Source organism: Gossypium arboreum, chromosome 12, assembly GCF_025698485.1.
Source record: "Gossypium arboreum isolate Shixiya-1 chromosome 12, ASM2569848v2, whole genome shotgun sequence".
Classification (NCBI taxonomy): Eukaryota; Viridiplantae; Streptophyta; class Magnoliopsida; order Malvales; family Malvaceae; genus Gossypium; species Gossypium arboreum.
The window spans coordinates 93,082,347-93,103,715 of record NC_069081.1 but is presented as its reverse complement, the minus strand read 5'-3'; the positions used below and the strand labels follow the sequence as shown (position 1 = coordinate 93,103,715).

The window sequence follows — 21,369 nt, the reverse complement described above, 5'->3', positions numbered from 1 at the left end:
GGCAGTGATGATCAAATCCATAATCTTCAAAAACTACAGGGATCAAAAAAGAAAAAGAAAATGGGGGGAGAATAATTAAAAGCGATGGCCCCTATAAGTGGGGTTTAATTGGACAATTATCACATATATTCAACACCAAAAACCTTATCTAACTTACCATTGGTTCTTCTTTTCCCTTTTTCCTCATGGAGATAAACGTGAACAGTCCAGCGAACAATATCTCATAAGAAATACAGTTCAAACTCGGCCACTTGAGTGATGACAAAATATAAAGAAAGTATCTAAAATTTTGATAATAGGGTTGATTGGGGGGCTCAATTAGCACACAGTCGTGCAAGTGCAAGCAATGTACCTAGACAAATAGAAAAATATTATGGTGACACCCTTGCTTTGATCTCAATCTCTCCTTTCAATATTTCTACTCCTTGTAGGCCATCTCCTAATCCTTCTTTCTTTCTAATTTATGACCTCTCTTGGCTTTGCTTTATACTTTTTCCATGGGCACTATTGGATGATAATTAAATGAAAAATGTATTTGAAAATTTATGGTCAAATTATGATTTAGGTCCCTCTACTATATGATAAAAGCAACCAAATATGGCACCACACACCTGATCTGATCACTGAATTTTAATGCCAGATGTTACATTTCGTTGCTGGAACAACTCAGTCTATCTTAATTCATAATTTCAACTTTAAATAAAAATGTGGCATAATCACATATTTTACATTTTATATTAATGTTGCGCATTTAATCGTTTATTAATTGAACCCACATATAGTGACCTAAGGTCGTGCAAGGTTAAGCACAGAGTTAGGATTTAAATTCAAACTTAAATTATCAAAATTTAAAATGTCTCGTGATAAAGAAGTCAAGTCTCGAAAGGGATTAATTACAATGTAGAAGTTTATTTATCATGTTAGTGTAGATCCTATTCAGAGTTATTTTGATTTAGGTCAAGGGTGGAATGTAGTTGGAGCTAGAGGTGGTCTTGCCCCTTTAAAAAATAGAAAAATTTTCAATATGCCCTTTAAATTCCCCCTTAAAAATTTTAGAAATTTTAAATAAACCTTCCAAAAGTTCTACACTTTTTAATTAGACCTTTCAAAAATTTTGACAATTCTCCTTAATCCTCTCAAAATTTTTAAAAAAATTTAATTAAATTCCTGAAAATTTTAAAAATTTTAAGTAGCCCCTCAAAAACTCAATGGCACATTCTGCCATTGGTTTAGGTTATATCCGATTTGTACTTTCTAATTCTGCTTATAGTAATTCAGATACATTATCTTTTGTAAATTTCAATCAATATGAGAAGTATATTTTTTGTATGTTAAACATTTGGAATAAAAATTTTAACATACAAGAGACAAATATGATAATTTTGAATATTAAAAACAATATATATATATATATATATATATTATATTTCCATATCTTCCAAAGAAGGACCAAAGCTACCTAAAATTTCAAAAGCAATTATGATTAATAATGGTGTCCAATTAAAGCATGCACCATGAAGCAACTTTACAAAATAAATATATATTTCTTTTCATAAACCCAAATCATAGGAAAACAAATTTCCCTTTGTGTGGAAAAGGATGTAACTATAAGAACCAAATTTAAATTAATAAAAAACCAAACCTAAACATTAAAAAAAAAAAACAAAAACAAAACATAGAGGCCGACCGGCCTTGTAAGTCTTTAAAGTATTCAATTATTTATATAATTAATTAAAAATATATTTTTTAATTAATTTATAATTTTGATATTGTTTGGATAGGTAGATTGGGACATTGCTAAGGTCAAAGAAGCCTCATTATAAGATGCTCAAAGAGCTTTAAGTTGTTTGTATATTTGCCTTTTACATGAAACAATTTGCTAAAAGATGGTGTTTTTCAATTTTGGGGTTAAAATACTAAATAAGTCCTTCAACTTTATCACTTTATTTAAATAAACCCTTATGCTTTTAATAGTTTCAAATAGCTTTTTTTTATCATTACGATATAAGAGGAGGGAGAAGGGGGATAATAGGGTCTGAGCCCGTATTATCTGGGTGCTAAACCATTAGTGTAAAAGTAGGTTATTTTGATAAAGATTAAGAGCTAATTCGGATATCAATTCTAATTAAAGAGTTTATTTGAATGTAATACAAACATAAGGGCTTATTCAAATAAAAAGACAAAATTCAAGGGCTTATGTAATGTATTAATTTTTTTATTTTCAAAACCTAAACCTAATTAAGTAATTTTTAAATAAAATTAAGTAATAGTCTTTCTACTACTTGAAATAAATAAATAAATATATAGATAAAATAGAAGGAATCTTTTTCCATCATATTGTTCTAATATAAACAAAGCAATTGCCTAACATATGCTTTGGTCTTTTTCTGTAATAATTTCAAATATATTAAATAATTATGTTTATTATTTGTGGAATAATTAGAAACAATTTCACCTTTGATTATCGCAATGATATCATTTATTTTGAAAAAGTATTAATTTCACCAAATGCCCTTAAACTATTGCTTATAATTTAAATTAGTACTTAAAATTCAAAGCATTTTAATTCAATTCTCAATGTATTAGTATACGTATTGAGATATGTTCTCGTATATTATTTCAGTAATAGTTTTACTTGCTGTAGCATAGTTTAAGGACGTTTGCTACAATTAAACCTTTTTAAAAAGTACTGATGATATAATGGTAAGAAGATGAAGGAGTCAAGAAATGCGGTTCACCCGATGGGGCCAGAGCTGCAATACGTCGTGGGGAGAAGGCGAGAAGGAGAGGAGCTAGATTGGGATATGGGAGGAAGTTGGTCGTTGGGTCATTGTCCCGACTCCATTGACTCCAAAGAGGTATTTAAGCAAGACCTTCATAAGCCACGTATTTCTCTTGATTAGTTGTCTCTAACTCAAGCAGCATACCACAAATCTTCTCATTAGGTCGACAACATGACCGAAGTTAGAAATTTTTTTTAAGAGACTAAAATTAAGTTATATATTTTCATAAGAGTTAAAATATAATTTTATCATTATATTGGCATATATATTTGTAGTTTTAGAATATTGAGTTAAAATTTTATTATTTGAGGAACTATAATTTTACTATTTATTTACTTAAACTTTTACAAATTTCAAAAGTTAAAAGCATAATTCTCCATTTTATGGAGTCAAAGTCTCGGAGCAACATTTTTATAAAACTTCAAAAGTTAAAAGTATGCTTTTTCATTTTAGGGAATCAAGGTCTCGACAGGGGCTGGCAGAGGCCCTGCCCCCTAAAATGAGAAATTTTTTATTTAGACTCTTTAAAATTTTTAAAATTTTAAATTAGTAAAGATAAATTTACACTTTATTCCCTACAAATGATAAAAGTTAATTTAATTCTTTAAAAATATAAAGATATAAACTATTAAAATGATAAAATTATATTTTTACTATACTAAAAATTACAGTTTAATTTCGACCCCTTAAAAAGGTTTTCTATTTTCACCCTTAGTCTCGGAGCAACCTCTTTGATAAAATATATGTAACAAATATCATATATTATTCCAAAATCATATTCTATTGCACTTTTCATAAACTAATAATGATAGGTTTGTGATTTCAAATTAATAGTTGAATAAAAACACTTTTTTTCAATTCATTTATATTTTTATTGGTTAGAGAAATTGAAGAAAATAAAAAGGAAATAGTCAATAATAATAATGAAAAATGTGTCGGTGGAGGAACCCTAATGAGCGGTCCAAATCTGCCGGCAAAGGGTCCCGCACGCCTCCTATTATTATCAGTATGAGCCTTCCTCTGTGTTCTCTTCATTGGCTTACAACTTTTAATGCCTTAGTCAAATGAATATGAAATGTAATAAAGCAAAGTCAATTTCTCTTATATATAGGATGAAAAAGAAACTTATGAAAAGGAAAAGGCTCTTGCCTTTGTGAAAGAAGATGTGAAAATTCTACGTTTTCTCAACTTTTTTCCAAAAGAAAATCCATCAACTTTGTTTACAAATCTTTCAAAAATTCCAACTTTCCATTGGTCCATGGATTTAAATAAAATACCCAAGGTTGAAATTAAGCAACTTGCTAATCATGTTAAGATCTAGATTCAAATAATCAAACTAAGACCGAGATATTTAGATTTTAAGTCTCATCATATGTATTTAGGATATGTGAATATCTAATTCTAATATGTACATTCATCATGGTTGGGTTTTATCCAGTTCCTATATTTGAATCTTATCATATGTATTTGTGATGTGCGAGTCTTTAGTCTTAATATGTGCATTTGTTATAGATGGGTTTTATCCAATTATTCATTTTGTATATTGAATCCTAAATTTGAGTCCCATCATATGTATTTATTATGTGTGGGTCTTCAATCCTAAAATGTGTACATTTGCCATAGTTGAATTTTATCCTACGTTGTGTTTTGTATTGGTTCCTAAATTTGAGTCTCATCATATGTATCTATGATGTGAGAGTCTTCAATCCTAACATGTGCGCATTTGCCATGGTTGGACTTTATCCAATTATTCATACATTGTGTTTTGTATTGGTTCCTAAATTTGAGTCTTATCATATGCATTTATGATGTGTAGGTCTCTAGTCCTAATATATGCATATGTCATGATTGGGTTTTATCCAATTATTCGTATGTTATGTTTTGTAATAGTTATTTGTAATTGCACTATGTTATGTATAGAACAGTGAAGAACATGGTTGAAAATAGGTCAAATTATGTTATTAGTTGTGAATTTAATCCTTGTATTTTAATTTGATCGTTTTTTGTCTATATACTTTTTGAATTTCAAAATTCTAGCTCAACCCAAGTAGTAGCAATTAAATTCTACTATTTTTAAAATTTTTTGCGGCAAATATATTACCACAAGTGTAGTATCATGCTAGCTTATTATTTTCATATAATACTTACAAAAGGTCTCACTATTTTAGTTAGTAAATTTAATGGTTACCATTTGAATTAATACCAAATACAAAATTTTTAAATACTAAAAATGATGAAATTCGAGAATAATGTTTGAATCCACAACTTTTGTATAGTATGAAACTAATAGCAATATTTGACCTAATAACTTTAAATATAGAACAAAAATTTTAATATTTAAAATTATATAAACTAAAATTTGTGAAATTAAAAAAAACAAAGATTAAATTCACAATTTATATATTTAATTTGAGACATTCTGGGACCCATAAAGATGGCATAGAGATCTGATATCTGTATGCATATGTTCGTATATAATTGGCCCTCCACGATTTTGCACGCACAACAATTGACTTCATCAACTTGTTCTCAACCGTCTGATCAATCAGATGATACCTTTTCATGTCGGCATCAACCATTGATCCTAAGCTTCAGTCTCCTGCATGGGACCCCCTTCAAACTTAATGGACGTCCAACCCTAAATCCCATCTCACCCTCTTATTTTAATTTGGGTTAGGATAAAAATATGTCATAAGTTTTTCTTTTTTATATTTTTTAGAATTTAGTTTATGCATTTTTATTTTATAGAATTTAAGGTGGGTTTGGATGAATGATACGTTTATCTGTGGTTAATGTAAAACTGCAATGGCGATGAAATTAAATATTGTAGTATAAGATAAAAAGTAAGTTAAACGCACCGCCCTATTTATCTAAACCCACACTTAATCTCTTTACTTTTTAGATTTTAAAATTTTAATATTATTAACCATTGAACCTGCATTTTAAAATTGGAAAATAGAGAGGTTAAATTCTTAAAAATAAAATTATAAGGACTAAATTTCAAATTTTGGAAAAATACAAAATTTATGAATATTTTAACCTTTAATATAATATAATTTGATATGTTATTATTAAAGAGGTGAAATAAAATTTTATGAATATGTTAAACACTATTAGAATTGCTATCAATTAGAAGTTAACATTTTATCGGTAGCAATTAAGAATGTTATCAATTTGGATCTATTACTCCAAATTAAAGTAGAGGTTAAACCGTAAACCTCAACATAATAGAGGGACTAAAACTAGAATTCTGACCTTTTTTTTTTTTGTTTAATGTCTATAGAACGTGTGAATTAATGCCTGCCCTGCCGTCAATGATCGGTTTGTTAATAATAATTATATTAAAGATTCCAACGGATTTTACATTTCAATGCCGGCCATGCCTTTTAAGACAGCTAATGATTTGGAATTTTGCCTAAAATTTGAAAAATTTTCATTATGCTCTTCAATTTTTTTTAAAAATTTTAATTAGCTCCCTTCAATACTCTCAAAGTGTTTAAAAATTTTAACTAATCCCCCTCCCTCAATTTTTTGGCAAATTTCATTTGAGTTTTTTAAAATATTTATGTTTTTTGAAAATTATAACTAGTCCCGCTAAACTTAATGACACGTTCCACCATTAAAGTCTGAGCTTTTCAGGGTGATGTATAAAGTCATATTGTACCAAAAAGAATGGTGGGGTTGGGCTATAATTTTCCTTGCTGATAAACCTGATAGCTGTTGTTGCAGTTCATGTTACTGAAAAATATGTTGGTTGATTTCATAAAATACAAACTACGTAGTCACTTTCAATATTGTACATGTACATGTATGTATTTATATGTATATATGAAAAAGATAGCAGCTTTGCTCTGTTTCTCATTTATGGTGATTGTCCTTGTCAACAATGCATTTCCATTTTCAGATAATGATAAAGGGGGGAAATCAGGGGCCAAAATTTGTTTTTTTGGATTAGAAATGAATAAAAAAAATTAGGGGTTATACTAATAATTTCTTAAAAATTAAACCCCTTGTATGAAAATTTTTATTTTCGAAAGTAAACTACAATGCCTCCTTTCCCTCCATCCTGACGAAAAATGTTCGAAGCTAATCTATTGAGACTTCGAGATCCTTGTGATAAATTGTATAAAAACAGTTAATTTCTTAAACGGTCAAACTCTGGATCAAAGTTAACTATGGAATAGAGTGAGGGAATGTTTGCAACAGATAAAGGATTTTCGTGTGAATCATGTCTTGAGGCATAAAGAATTATGTGGTGAATAGTATGACGAGTTTGACTATAACAATAGTTGTTGTATTGAGGATTTTTGAAGAACCTTATTGAGCAGTGCATGACATTACGATAACTGAGGTTTCTAGCTTAATGTCTGAAATTAGTTGATAATTTTATATTATATTGTACTCTTATTTATTATTGATATTATCTTTTTAAATTAAAACAAAATTAATAATTTATGGATGAATTTTTTATAATAAAAAAAAAATGTCCCACCGGAGAAGACATCAATCGCAGTTCTTTTGGTGAGACACATGCAACTCGGGTTAACTCATCTCCGACCCCATATGATAGAATGATAATAAATAAATAAATAAAAAGAGGTGGGGGGGCTTAATTGATTGCGCCTTTTCTCTCTCTTATATATTAATTCGACGCCCTTTTCTAAGCAACATCTTCATTTTTCTTGCTTCTCCTTAACCAAAATCCACAATCTTTCATTCTAATATGCAAAAAAGAAAACATGGTTGTTTGATATCTGACAAATTTTCCACCTAGGAATCAGTGAAGTGTGTGTTCTGTTCTGTTCTGTTCTGTCTGTATCTTTTTCTTATACTCATTGTAACTTTGGTCTGGTCTCAAAAATGGGAAGGCAATCTTGTTGTTACAAGCAAAAGCTTAGGAAAGGTCTTTGGTCCCCTGAAGAAGATGAAAAGCTTTTAAGGCATATTACAAAGTATGGCCATGGTTGCTGGAGCTCCATCCCTAAACAAGCTGGTAGGTACCATATACATATACATATATGTATGTATGCATGTATGTGTTGATGAATTGTTTATAAAAAAATATGGATGATTTGGCAGGGTTACAGAGGTGTGGGAAGAGTTGCAGGTTGAGGTGGATTAATTATTTAAGGCCTGATTTAAAGAGAGGCACATTTTCACAAGAAGAAGAAAATCTCATAATTGAACTTCATGCAGTTTTGGGGAATCGGTATATACATATACATATACATATACACACATATATATATATATGTTTCTTCTTCTTCTTATTGGGATTTTTATGGAGAATTCTGGGTTTTTCTCGGTTTTCAATTAGGTGGTCTCAAATTGCTGCACGATTACCAGGAAGAACCGACAATGAAATCAAGAACCTATGGAACTCCTGTTTGAAAAAGAAGCTTAAACAGAAAGGCATCGACCCTGTCACTCACAAGCCACTCTCCGAGGTCGAAAATGGCGAAGGAAGTGGAAGCAACAAGCCATCTTTGGTGGGTCATCATCCAATTCATCAATATACATCGCCGCCCCCACCACCACCACAGCTCTCCTCTAACTGGTTCAACCCTGAATTTCCACCGCCCATGACCGCCTCTTATGGACCCTTATACTATGGAACCACCACCGGTGGCTCAGCCAATAACTCCACTTGGGGATTGGTTCAAACACAAACTGAAGAAGAAGAAGAAGAAGAAGAAGAAGAAGAAGAAGAAGAAGAAACCAAATGGACTGAGTTTCTTAATAACCCTTTATTAATGGCGGCTGCTTTACAAAATCAAACCCCACAATCTTATTACAATATCGAGATCAAATCAGAGCCTTGTTACTTAACGAATAGTTCATCATCATCATCAAACGATATGTGGTGGCCTCAGACCCAACAACAGCAGCTACCACTACAACATGAACCTTTACAAAATCCAGACATATGTGGTAAGGATATGCAGAGACTCACAGCAGCAGCTTTTGGACATATTTAGGGGTGTGTATGTACCCCAAATTTTATTTTTTTAAAAATTTTTGCCTTCGTTTTCATGTACATTGGTCTGATACAAAAAAAAAAAAAAATTATCAATGTCTGTTCTTTTTGTACTATTTGTGAGCAAAACAAACTTTGTAGTTTGTTATTAGCCCTTTTGTTTCAATTTTCAATTTTCAAATTTGTTGTTGTTTTATTATTTTCTACTCTTGTTTGCCATTGTTGCCGATGATCATGTTTGTGCATTGAAATGTTGAATTTCCCTTCTTTTTTAATAGAGAAAAGAAGAAAGAATATGATTTAATATTTGATAGATTGACGGCCGGAGTTTTTACATTATAATCAGATTTAAAAGGCTTATTATTGTATATTTAAGAAATAAAAATATAATTTTATAATTCTCGTAAATTTAAAATTTAATTTTGTACTTTTATTTGTCTCAAAATTTTGTTTAGTTTCATTTATTTTTGTTTTCTTTGAAAATGGAATTTATTGAAGAAAATGTTGAAATTTTTAAAAATGATTTGAGGAAAATGAAAATATGTGAAAATTAAAAACAATTAAATTTTTTTATTTTTTATTATAAAATGCTTTGTAAAAGTGAAAATGATGAAAACAATAATTTTAATATCAAATTAATTGACTATGGTTCAAAGCCTTATAAACTCAAAAATATTTTTTTCAATAGTTTTTCTAATATTAGATCTTGTACTTTGGTTTGAATCCATACAGAGTGTAAATTTTTTATTTTATTTCGATTACAGAAAAATAGTTATTAAACATGTTTTTATGCTTCCATTATTAAAAACAAATTTTTATTTTATTTATCAAACGTGTTTTTCAATTTAAAAAATAAAAAATGAAAATAGAAAATATTTTCCGAAACCAACGTTGTCAACTTTCTATATTTCAAAATTTAGATCAAATTGTTAACACTATCATTTTTTTGTTTTAAATTTGTTGGTATTGCATTTTAAAATTTAAAAAAAACTTAATAGTATTAACAATTGGACCTAAATTTTAAGATATAAAAAGTAAAAAGACTAAATTCCTAAAAATAAAAATACAGAGACTAAATTTTAAATTTACAAATAATACTGAAACTTATGATATATTTTAAATTAATATATATATATAATTGAGACACACTATAATTTTTACTCTATTTATGGATTTAAAAATTTCTTTCTAACAATTTGCATTTTCAAATTAAAGAAAAATGAAAATTAATTTATGGATTAGATATTAAGAATGGATTTGGATGGGTGGTGCGTTTACTTACGATTAGTGTAAAAATAGCAATGATAATGAGATTAAATATTGTAACAATATTATAGCGCAAGACAAAAAATAAACTACACGTACCATACTCCATCATCAATCCAAACCCATCCTAAATCTAATCTAACTTAAGTTGTGTATCACCGTCTTAGAGGACAAAAGGAGTAATCCTTTTGTGATAGCTTTTATCACTTTTCCTTTGTTCTTTCTCTTTAATTTTAAGGTGAATTTTGGAGTAAATGAATCTATTAGTTGGATGGTGTGTCATAATACCCAAATTATCATACCCCTTTCGATCGCGTTTTAGTGTGTTTGAATTCATATTTATAAAATAACAATAATAATATTAATTGAGTTAAAATTAAATCTATAGTTAAAGTATCTTTCAATTTTTATTTTTGATTTTTTTTGAATTTTTGTCCTTCGTATTTTTTAATAATTTAATTATTTTTCTTGTTTGATTTAAAATCAAAGTTTAATTGATAACGATGATAACTAATTTTCAATTTTCATTAAATTTGATTATATGATTTTTTTATATTTAAAGGTTTAATTTAAAATTAAAGTTCAATTGATAAAATTATTTAATTAACTTCTATTAAATTTGAATATTTGCTATCGACGGCATTTTAATTTTTGAATTATACAGGTAGAAACATTACATTCCTTAAATTAAAGTAGAGGGGACCAGTTGCAAAAGTTTGAAGAGTAGTGGGATTGTACATTCCTTAAATTAAAGTAGGGGGGACCAGTTGCAAAAGTTTGAAGAGTAGTGGGATTGTGGGCAAAATTAGACCTTTTACAAATGTTTTGGGAATTATTGGACCCCATGGGCCTTCCTACCAGTCGCCCTCTTGTTTGCCACAGCAAGCTCACAATGTACACCCAAAATCCCTAAATATTTGTTCCTCGTCTATTTCTAGTTTCAGTCCTTCTACTATGTTGAAATCTGAAATTTAATCTATTTACATTAATTTGACATAATCAGGTCACTCTATTTTTACAATGTTAATAGTTAGTCCAAATTTACGATAGTGTTAACTACTGTTGTTAACATGATTTGACATACTTTGATCCTTTACCTTTATAATGTTAGCAATAAGCCATAATTAAGGCCTTCTTGGCTAAATGTGAAATTTTCTTTTAAGCCCTCTAAAAACATAAAACTATTAATTTAGGCCTTTTTATCTATTAATTAAAAAATAAAAATTATTTTAACCTTTCTAAAATTAATAGCATTTCTAATACAAAATTTTAGTTCTACCATTCTAAAATTTTATAATTTTATCTCAACTCCTAATTTTTTTTCTAACTTCACCCTTCCTCTTAACAATTAAAAATTTTATTAATCTGAACCCACCTAATATCATAAAAATAGATGATGATGATGTGAAATTAAAGAAAAAACTATGAAAACCAAAATTTTATAAACACACTTTTTAGAAATAATAAAATTATTAATGAAGGGTTAATGCCACTTCATGCTTAGGTAAGGCAAAATGAGACTTAATTAAAAACTTCATTGTCCGTACAATGGAGGGTGAATGTGGGAAAGTGATTGACAATGTAAATAGGGCCATATAAATGGTGATGTCTTGTATCTGCTTTAAGACACTAACATTATCTTATAAGCAACAAACTTCCAATTCAAGCCAAAGATAAAGTAGAGAAAACAAAATCAATCCTTCACTCATTGCACAACTAAATAAATAAATAAAATTCCTCACATGCCAAATCTTTTACAGTAGTGGGGTCAGTTTTAGATTAAGCCTATGTATTGTAATGAATTAGTCAATCGGATTGATTGAATAAAAGAATTAGTCAGTATATCGGTATAGACATAGTGTTGGAATATTGGTATGCCTTGTGGCGCAACGAAAAAAAAAAAATCAACAATCAACAACTATAGATCCAAGTACAAGAAACGAATCAGGTTGAAACAAGGTTGAAGATATACCTGTTTCAATCTATCTCCCTTGCGCAATATCGATCCCAAGCCACAACAAAAACGTCTCGACCTCTGCGTAGTCCACCCAGTTAAAGAACAAACAATAAAAACTCTCATTAAACCTTTCAGAGAGAATAATATAATAAATGATTGTTAGATCCTCTTTAATCTTTTTTTTCTTGGAAACATCCACACTATTAGGGATTCTATTCTTTTTTTCTTTAATATCACATAAAAAAAATGAAACCATTCCTTTGGAGAAACATGTGGAAAGTATTAAAACATTATATTCTTTCTAAAAGAATATTAACTTCCATGTTTTCATCTTTGACCAAATTTTTATTATAACTATTTATTTTAATAATTTATGTAAACTATATTTAGTTAATATTTATATATGAATCAAATTCATATATTAATTTTAACTATGTTCTCTATTCATGTACAATAAGTTTGTATATATAATACATTCAATATTTAACTGTCAAATACCAACTGTGTTTGGATTATGTTCGCTTCAACCATAGGGTGTGACATTGTAGACTCTTGTAATGTTAGTAGTAATACTAGAACATTTTTAATTTCACAAGTAATGAGTGGCATCTAGCAATACGTCATTGCTACCCAAGTTATAAAAAGTCTTGATTCGACATAACCTTTTTGTGATAAAATTTTTCATGTATTATATCAGTTTATCATTTATATCTAGATTGGACATAGGTCATAGAATAATTACACTTGTATAGTCCAATCTCATATTTCTTGATATTCTGAGTAGACTATAATAAACAAATAAGTGTGGTATCTCATATAAACTAAATATGACCATACATTTCTAGTCTCACTCCATCAAGTGGCCTAAATATTGCTCCCATTATGTAGGAGGGACAAATCCTATCTTGATCAATAATATCCCACTGCAAAGATTGTGGCATACCCAACATCAGTCTTTATAGTACAATCTATTACAGTAGACATTTGACTGTATCAAAATATACAACTCACGATATTAGGACAATGATGATCTCAAGTCTGAGGATTGTAGACATAGTTATCACTATGAGTAATGTTGTGACTATTACATAATAATTCAAGAAACATACTCATAATGGGTCAGTCCAATATGTCGTTCTCTAACATATTCTCATGTATTGATTTTGACATCCCTATGTCAATGACAATACTTTGTCATCAATCAACTACACATTAGTCTCAATGCATTATTATTGTCCAAGCCCACAATAATACTTGACTAAGGACCTTTTAAGAATTATCATATTATTCTCAAGACTTTGTTATTAATCAGTTCATTTACACACATAGAAAAAGAAACTAAAATAACAATGACAATGTCTTATATTAACAAATAAGGTAAAACAAGTATGTGATTATAATCATCTTATGATTGGTCTTTGGGCATACTCTGACACATAGGGGTTGAACTAACTTGTGACAAAATACTCAAAATTGATAGAAAAACAGAAGTTGGGACAAAAAATTGGTATTTGAACCGGTTTTATAAATGCTTAATATTTTTGAGAATTTTTTAATTATTGTTGGATTGTCAAACCAATGGTTTGACCGGTTCAACTACCGATCCTGTTATTAAATCACTGATGTTAATATAATTTATGTTTGTCCAAGTCTAGTTCAACTCGAAATAAAAATAACTTCAAATTTTGTCCAAACCGATTCATTTAAAAATATACCTTGAATGTTAAAACCCAATGTAGTGACCAATTTTGGCCCGGGCTCGCTAAAAACCCTAAATATAAATTTATATACAAAATGAATAAACAAAAACAAAATTCATTAATTAATGTCCTGTTACAAGCCCAATACCTAGACCCAATGATTAAAACCCCATGCCCAAAGACTAACACAACACTCGAAATGAGCCCAAACAGCCCAAATGCTAAACAAATTTCACCAAACCCTAGTCCTAGCAGCAGAGGCGCCGCAGCCTTCAGCCACCGTACAGCCCAATCGCCGCTCGTGCCTCCACGTCAACAGCCCTCGTACGCCCATGCCAAGCGCCAACACGACCCCCGTACACACGCCTTGCTCCGTACCTGCGAACAAGACAAACGCAATAAAGAAGATAAAGCGAGAAAAAAACAAAGAACAAATGTCGAATTCTTTTGATTTATTTTTATTATTTTTCCTTCTTCTTTTCGGCTATAAAGCCAGGATCTTTAATGGTTGTAAAGGTTACAAATACCAACACTGACAATATACGCAATAGAAAAGCAATAGACGAAAAAAGGTGATTTATTCGCAATTCCTGTCACTTGTTTCTCTCTGACCTTCTCGTTTACCCTTTTTTGATCGAATGTAAATAAAAAAAAAGAGAGGAAACGACACTTACCTGCGTTTGATGCCTTCGAATCCACGCTTGTTTCACCATGATTGAAACTAAGTGGCGATTTGGGGCTATAAGCAAGACTCACGAATCTTTCGACTCGAGGAAGCCTTGATTGACTCTCGTGTGAGTCAAAAGGAGAGGTAGAGGAACAGACCTTCGAAAGGCTATTGGTCGGTGGAAGATTGAGAGAGTGTCCTAGTTTTTTTCTTTTTTTTCTTTTTTTTATGAATGGTTGCAAACATATTAGGGTTTACTTCGGTGGCTATAAGGGACCTCTGTACGTCGCCGTTTTAGGCCAAATTAATGGCCTCAAAACGACTATGTTCAAGGCTACAACCCGATGACCCGACCCGCACACGCTCAAGATTCGCGTGTCTGGTCGCTGATGGGATATTCTCAACCTCGGTCCCTCTCTCTTCGTGCCTCAGTTCAATCAGCTCACATTTGTGTTTCATTTTCTTAAAATTGCCCTTGCGATTCGCATGCGTTTGCCCTCCTGCACTTGTACACAACATTTTGGAGTCTGGAATAATTCCAGTTTTGATCCTTGTATATTTGTATACATTATGTGCTGGCCCTTATTTGTATTTACGAATTATCCTTCCATTTTAATGTGACTTCAATTAGTTTTCTTTTTAGATTCATTCCATGTTATTTACACTTTATTCGAATTTGTTCATTCGCGTTAACCGTATTATCTATATCACCTACTTATTTGTTATAGTTGCGGCAATCGAATTGTCATGTCGTATGCTATCCTTTTTTTAAAAAAATGTTTTTGTATATACGCTAATATATATATACTCATACATAGTCTATAGTAAAGTTGTTTTATTTCATACATGACTTTGAATCCATTCATACATTTTGTTATCATATTACATTTTGCATGCATGTTTTAAATATTATTCAATTGATTATTATGCATGTATATGTATCTATTGGCATGTATATTTGGTTTATAAATATACCCTTGAATCCATGTTATTTTATGCATATAGTTTTATATATATATATATATATAAGTATATTCTTAAAACTAATATATATATATATAATCCATAATAAAATTCATTTAATTCTATGTACGTTTTAAGTCATATCTAATTTATTTTATGAAGTTTTTAAATTTTACTATATAGATATCCTTATGTATATAAATTGTTTTTAGAACGTATTTTCTCACATACTATTTTGATTTAGAATCTCACATCTTAATACTATTTTCATATTTTTATACATCATTAAATTCTTCTTTATTGTGCGTATTTATTTTTATATTTTTAACACCTTGCATACTATTTAACCTTAAAAATCTCTATTCTATAATGCACATTTAAACGATTACATACCTCTAGTTTTTTTTAAAAAATCCATTAATTCATTATATAAAATCTATATTAAGTACTTATCATTGTTTTAAAATGATCTCATACCATATTGCTTCTCCGAATTGCATTTTGTTTTGTATATCTAATAGTAATCATTTTTTTGTTATGCCATAATTATGTTTGCATTATTCATTTGTTCATTATTTCATATCGCCATGTTTATTATTCTCCATGCATGATTGAAATTGGGTTATGTTTCCAAGCTAGTTATGCTTATTGATTTAAGTTCTTGTAGTTGATTGTATTATTTTCATTTTTCATTGTCGTATTTTTATGCATACACATATTACCTCATTCATCGTTCTACACTTGATTTTTGAAATGTGGTTTTATAAAACCCAAATTTAGTGATCAATTTCGTCTTATTTCAAATCAAATCAATGCATTTTAAGCTAGTTTTACAAGTATTCATTTAAAAATTCTTTAAAGCGAAGACGAGATTCGATATTTGGTAATTCGCGGAATAGTGCCCTAACGTGTTGGGTTGCAATTTCGCGTTTGCTCGAAATAATCGAATATCCCTTCAAACTTTCACTCATGCCTCTTAAAAAGTCTTTAAAAAGAAGGCAAAGTTTGATATTTGGCAATTCGCGGAATCGTGCCCTAACTTGTTGCGTTGCAATTTCTCATTTGCTCAAAATAATCAAATATCCCTTCAAGATTCCATTAAGGTCTTCTAAAAATCCTCTAAAACGAAGGCAATACTCGGTGTTTGACAATTCGAGAATCATGCCCTATCGTGCTGGGTTGTGATTTCTCGTTTGTTCAAAACAATCGAATATTCCTTTAGGTTTTCACTCATGTTTTTTAAGAAAACCCTTTAAAACAAAGGCTATATTCGATGTTTGGAAATTCGAGGAATCGTGCCCTACTGTGCTGGGTTTCGGTGTTCCGTTGGACTAAATATTTGAGCACCCTTTTGTGATTTTCAAATTATAAATTTTCGGACGTCGAAATAAGAAGATTTTTGACAATCAACTCGGGTTATTCAAATGTTATTAAAAAAGAACCACATTTCAAAAACATTTTTAATTTTAGACATAAGGATAGTATTTAATCGATTTGGTACCAATTTTGGGCGTAGTGAGGGTGCTAACCCTTCCTCATACGTAACCGACTCCCGAGCCCGTTTTCTAAAATTTTCGTAGACCATAGTTGGTGTTTTAATAAACCAAAAATGTTTTATTAAACTAACCTCATTTTTAGGTGATCCCATCACACCAAAACAAAAGATCGGTGGCAACTCCATGTATTTATTTTTCAAAAGTCGACTTTCCCCCCCTTTTTTTTAAAAAAATTCTAAATTTTTAAATTGAGGGATGGTTTTGACAGCTTGGCGACTCCGCTGGGGACGCTAGAAAGTTGAGCCATAAAATCGTTTATTTGCTGTCCTTTTGTCAAAAATCAAAATTTGTTTTAAAAATAATGTGTCTTTCGATTGCATTTGATTGTATGATTGTTTCGGTATGGGTCTTGTAGAATAATGCTGCATTTCATTTCACGACCACTGTGGTCACACCTTCTCAGTGGGAGTAAGAAACTACGCTTTCGTGAGGTTTTTCACCTCTGCATGAGCTAGTGGATTGCTTCTAGGGTACATCCGTACCTATGATTTCGTGAGATTTTCATCTCCGCATGGTCATAGGGAAATGTATCCCCCCGAACCGAACTCGATCTATATGAGCCTATAATGGGTGAAGATTGAGCGTTTTCGTGAGGTTTTTCACCTCTGCATGAGCTAGTGGATTGCTTCTGGGGTACATCCGTACCTATGATTTCGTGAGGTTTTCATCTCCGCATGGTCATAGGGAAATGTATCCTCCCGAACCGAACTCGATCTATATGAGCCTATAATGGGTGAAGATGGAGGAATCTACTGGTTCGGGTACCTTATCCCTAAAACTAAACCACATATAGTGAACCTTAGGAGCTATCCTTGGGTGAAGCCGCGTCGAGCCTTAGTACTTACCCGTATATGCGTTATAATTATTGTTTATGTGCTTGCATTCTATCGCTATTATTTGGTACTAACCGGTGTTTTGTTTTGATTCTCTTTTTTGCATGACATTGCATACTAAAGGAGGTGTTAATCCGTATTCAATTACTAAGTTAGAAGTTTGACATGGAGAATGAATTTCTTAGTAAAGTCGAGGATAACGCGGCCGTTCGTGCATGGTCGGAGAGGCTACAATCAGAGAGAGGGGATAGCTTGGCAGAAGGGTATGTATCAGAGCTGTAGGATTTCACTCACGTCAATGTAGTACAGAATGAGTTGTAAGAGTTGATAGACATTTAGACTAGTTGGGATGAAGGGATCAAGCAGTTGTTTTACCAAAGCTATGGTGACATATCCTACTTGCTAGACGTTAGAGTGGATAAGAATTTGTTCCGAGCCTTGGTGCAGTTTTGGAATTCTGCGTATAAGTGTTTCACTTTTGGAGAAGTGGATTTGGTACCTACCATGGAGGAATACACTACGCTGCTTAAGTGTCCAAAGATTCAGGTCCGGAAGACTTATGCCTGAGTTTTTAGTAGTCAGACTTTCGTGAAGAAGCTGATGAGCATTTCTGGGATGAGCGAGCCTTGGGTCACTGCTCGGATTCAGCAAAAGGGAGATAGCAAATGTATCCCTTAGGAGAATTTGCGAGATTTGATCTTGACGCATCCAGATGAAAGAAAGAGGGTCGATATATTTGCCTTAAGCATCTACGGATTAGTGATTTTTCCTAAGGTTTTGAGACACGTGGATGAGGTAGTCATTGACTTGCTCGATCGCCTTAAAAAGGGAATCACACCGGTACCGGTGATATTGGCAGAAACGTTCAGATCTTTAGCTCATGTCGGAAAGCAGGCGAGGGGCGGTTTATTGGATGTGCACAGTTGTTGATGGCATGGTTTCACGGGCACTTTTGTAAGGTAGACAAGGTTTCTTATCGGGTCTTTTCCGAAAGTTATTCCCAGTTAAAAGAAGAGGCAACTATACAGAGGAAAGAGGATATCTCAGAGGAGAAGTGGATGGACATTTTTCAGAACCTCAAGGAGGGGGGAGATCGAGTGGAGAGCTTATTGGATGGTTCCTGATGAGATCATGTACCGATGTGGTAACTTCGATTGGGTGCTATTGTTAGGAATTTGGGGAGCTACCGGGTATTCTCCGTTGATAGCCTTGAGGCAATATAAGTCGAGGCAATTTGTACCCACGACCTACGGACTTGCTCAGAGTGAATTCACTTTTAAGGGTGCTCATTATAAGAAGAGAGTTCGGGAGTTATCGGATCCCTGGAAGCAAACTTGTTGGATGAAGAGATTAGCCGTCGGTTCCATGGTAACGCCCGAGTATAGCGAGTGGTTTAAGAAGAGGATTAATGATAATATTCCTAGGCCAAGCTTGGAAAATGCTCGACCTATCGAAGAACAATTACAAGTCGCCCCATCAGAATTGGAAATTATAAGGCAAGATTTCAAGAAGAAGAGTTTGGAGCTTGGGAAGAAGATCGAACAATTGGAGGAAGAAAATATGCACCTAAGGTTAGACGCTGATGTCCAGAGGTCAGAGGCTGAGAAGTAGAGAAAAGGAAAAATTAAGGCCGAAGAAGATCTAGACAGCTTGAAAACGGACTATAAGAAGCTGTACCTATCTATGAGGACTGCGAGGTTAGGAAAGACTTCCGAACAATGGAGCCATAAAATTCGAGAGGAAAAGGCCAATACCGACCGATGGGAAAGGAAATTCCAAGAAGCTCAGGCATGAAACGAAGATTTAAAGAAGAGTCTGTCGAAGAGCAGAAATGAGCGAGGTGAATTAAGGGCTAGAGTGGCAGAACTCAAGAAGTCTCTGCATCAGTACCGAAATCGCAGCACCGTAATAGAGTTGAGGGCAAGCTTGAGCAAGATAGAAGAAATGAAAGGAAAAATAGAAGAGTTAGAGGCATCACTGCAAAACTGTGAGATGTGGGTCCTGCTTTTAGATGCAAACGAGGATCGTTGGAAAGAGCAGCTTCACTATGTGCAAGACCAAGTCAGAAATAGAGATTACCTCATGGAAGAGGCCATAACCCAGATTCGGGAGGTAGCGGACTATTTGTAAACTCTAGCGGTTTAGGCAGACACACTAAGCATGAAATATGAGTTGGAGTCGGAGCGCGGACAAGAGCTGGCCTCATTGCTTAGAAAAATTAAGACTTTGAGTGTTAGAGTGAAATTTTATTTGTAACTCGACTTTATGTAAAAGATTTTATTTTCAAGTGAAATTTTCTAAGGGCAATTGAATCAAAATTGATACCTCCTTTGCATTCATGCATTAGCATTTGCATCATATCATTATGCATTAAAGGCCATAAGAGTTTTCTAATTAATTAATTAAAAATTATTTCAGTAACCTGGAAACCAATGAAAACCAACCAACCACACACCCCTACGGTACGATGAAAAAATCAATGGATAAGAGACTCGAGAAATTGGAGCAGATACAAAATGACATGCAAGAACAAATACAGTCCCAGATGCAAGAGTAGCTAGCCAAGATTCAGCGAGAGATGAAAGAGCAAATGATGGAGTCCCAGAGGGAAATGATGAGTCAGTTATCCCAATTGCTGTTGGGAGGAACGGATAAGGGAAAGGGCCCCATGGACAAAATTGAAAAAACTAACGAAAATCCTCAATACCCCCTGGCTTCATTCCGATACATGTACCGATGAAGCCCGAGATTAACCTACTGAAACCATCTGTCATGATCATGCCCCAGCAGGTTTAGGCCGGAGCTTCAATACCGATGAATTTCCAAACCGGTTCAGGCTCTAACTTTGTCAATAACCCGAACTATCCGCCCGTTCCCGATTTGGATGAAATTGCTGAAGAAGAAAAAGCGATGATAGATTCGCAAAAACAATTGGAAGAACGGTGTAGATGGCTTGAGGAGAAATTCAAAGCCATGGAGAGCGCTGATTATCATCAAGGGATTGATGCCAATGACCTAAGTTTGGTCCCAGATTTAGTTCTTCCCCCTAAATTCAAAATGCCCGAATTCGAGAAATACAATGGAACAAGTTGCCCTGAAGCTCATATCACTATGTTCTGCAGGCGAATGACGAGATATGTTAACAATAACCAGCTATTAATCCACTGCTTTCAAGATAGTCTGGTCGAGGCGGCATCTAAGTGGTACAACCAATTAAGCCGCTCTAAGATTAACTCGTGGAAGGACCTGGCCCAGGCCTTTATGAAACAATACAACCATGTGACGGACATGACTCCTGACAGAATCACTCTCCAGAACATGGAGAAGAAATTAAATGAAAGCTTCAGACAGTACGCGCAAAGGTGGAGAGAAGTGGCCATACAAGTTCAGCCGTCGCTTCTAGAAAAAGAGACGACAATGCTCTTTATCAACACCTTGAAAGCCCCTTTTATCACCCATATGTTAGGAAGCGCCATAAAAAGCTTCTCTGACATAGTGATGACGAGGGAAATGATCAAAAATGCTGTGAGGAGTGGTAAGATAGAATCGAGAGAGAGTGCTAGGAAGTCGGCCCCGAGGAAAAAAGACAATGAAGTAAACAATGCGAGCACATCTAACAAAGGTCAATCCAAGTCATTCACCGTAAATCAACCCAGGACGGTGACCA

At 32.4% G+C, this 21,369-nt stretch overlaps 1 protein-coding gene across 1 annotated transcript; it reads left to right on the top strand.

The window, feature by feature from the left end:
* The first annotated feature begins 7,380 nt into the window (after positions 1-7,380).
* Positions 7,381-9,011, top strand: LOC108458353 (transcription factor MYB86-like). The gene is made up of 3 exons (XM_017757711.2): positions 7,381-7,776; positions 7,863-7,992; positions 8,101-9,011. Exons 1-3 carry the CDS (start codon positions 7,644-7,646, stop codon positions 8,759-8,761), a joined length of 924 nt encoding a protein of 307 aa, XP_017613200.2. The 5' UTR covers positions 7,381-7,643; the 3' UTR covers positions 8,762-9,011.
* Positions 9,012-21,369: the final 12,358 nt, after the last annotated feature.

What these genes read in the sequence shown, in the direction of transcription:
- LOC108458353 (XM_017757711.2), top strand. Translation starts at nt 7,644, where the DNA reads ATGGGAAGGCAATCTTGTTGTTACAAGCAAAAGCTTAGGAAAGGTCTT. An exon ending in CTCCATCCCTAAACAAGCTG is followed by an intron (nt 7,777 to 7,862) that starts GTAGGTACCATA and finishes ATGATTTGGCAG; the next exon opens with GGTTACAGAGGTGTGGGAAG. An exon ending in CATGCAGTTTTGGGGAATCG is followed by an intron (nt 7,993 to 8,100) that starts GTATATACATAT and finishes GTTTTCAATTAG; the next exon opens with GTGGTCTCAAATTGCTGCAC.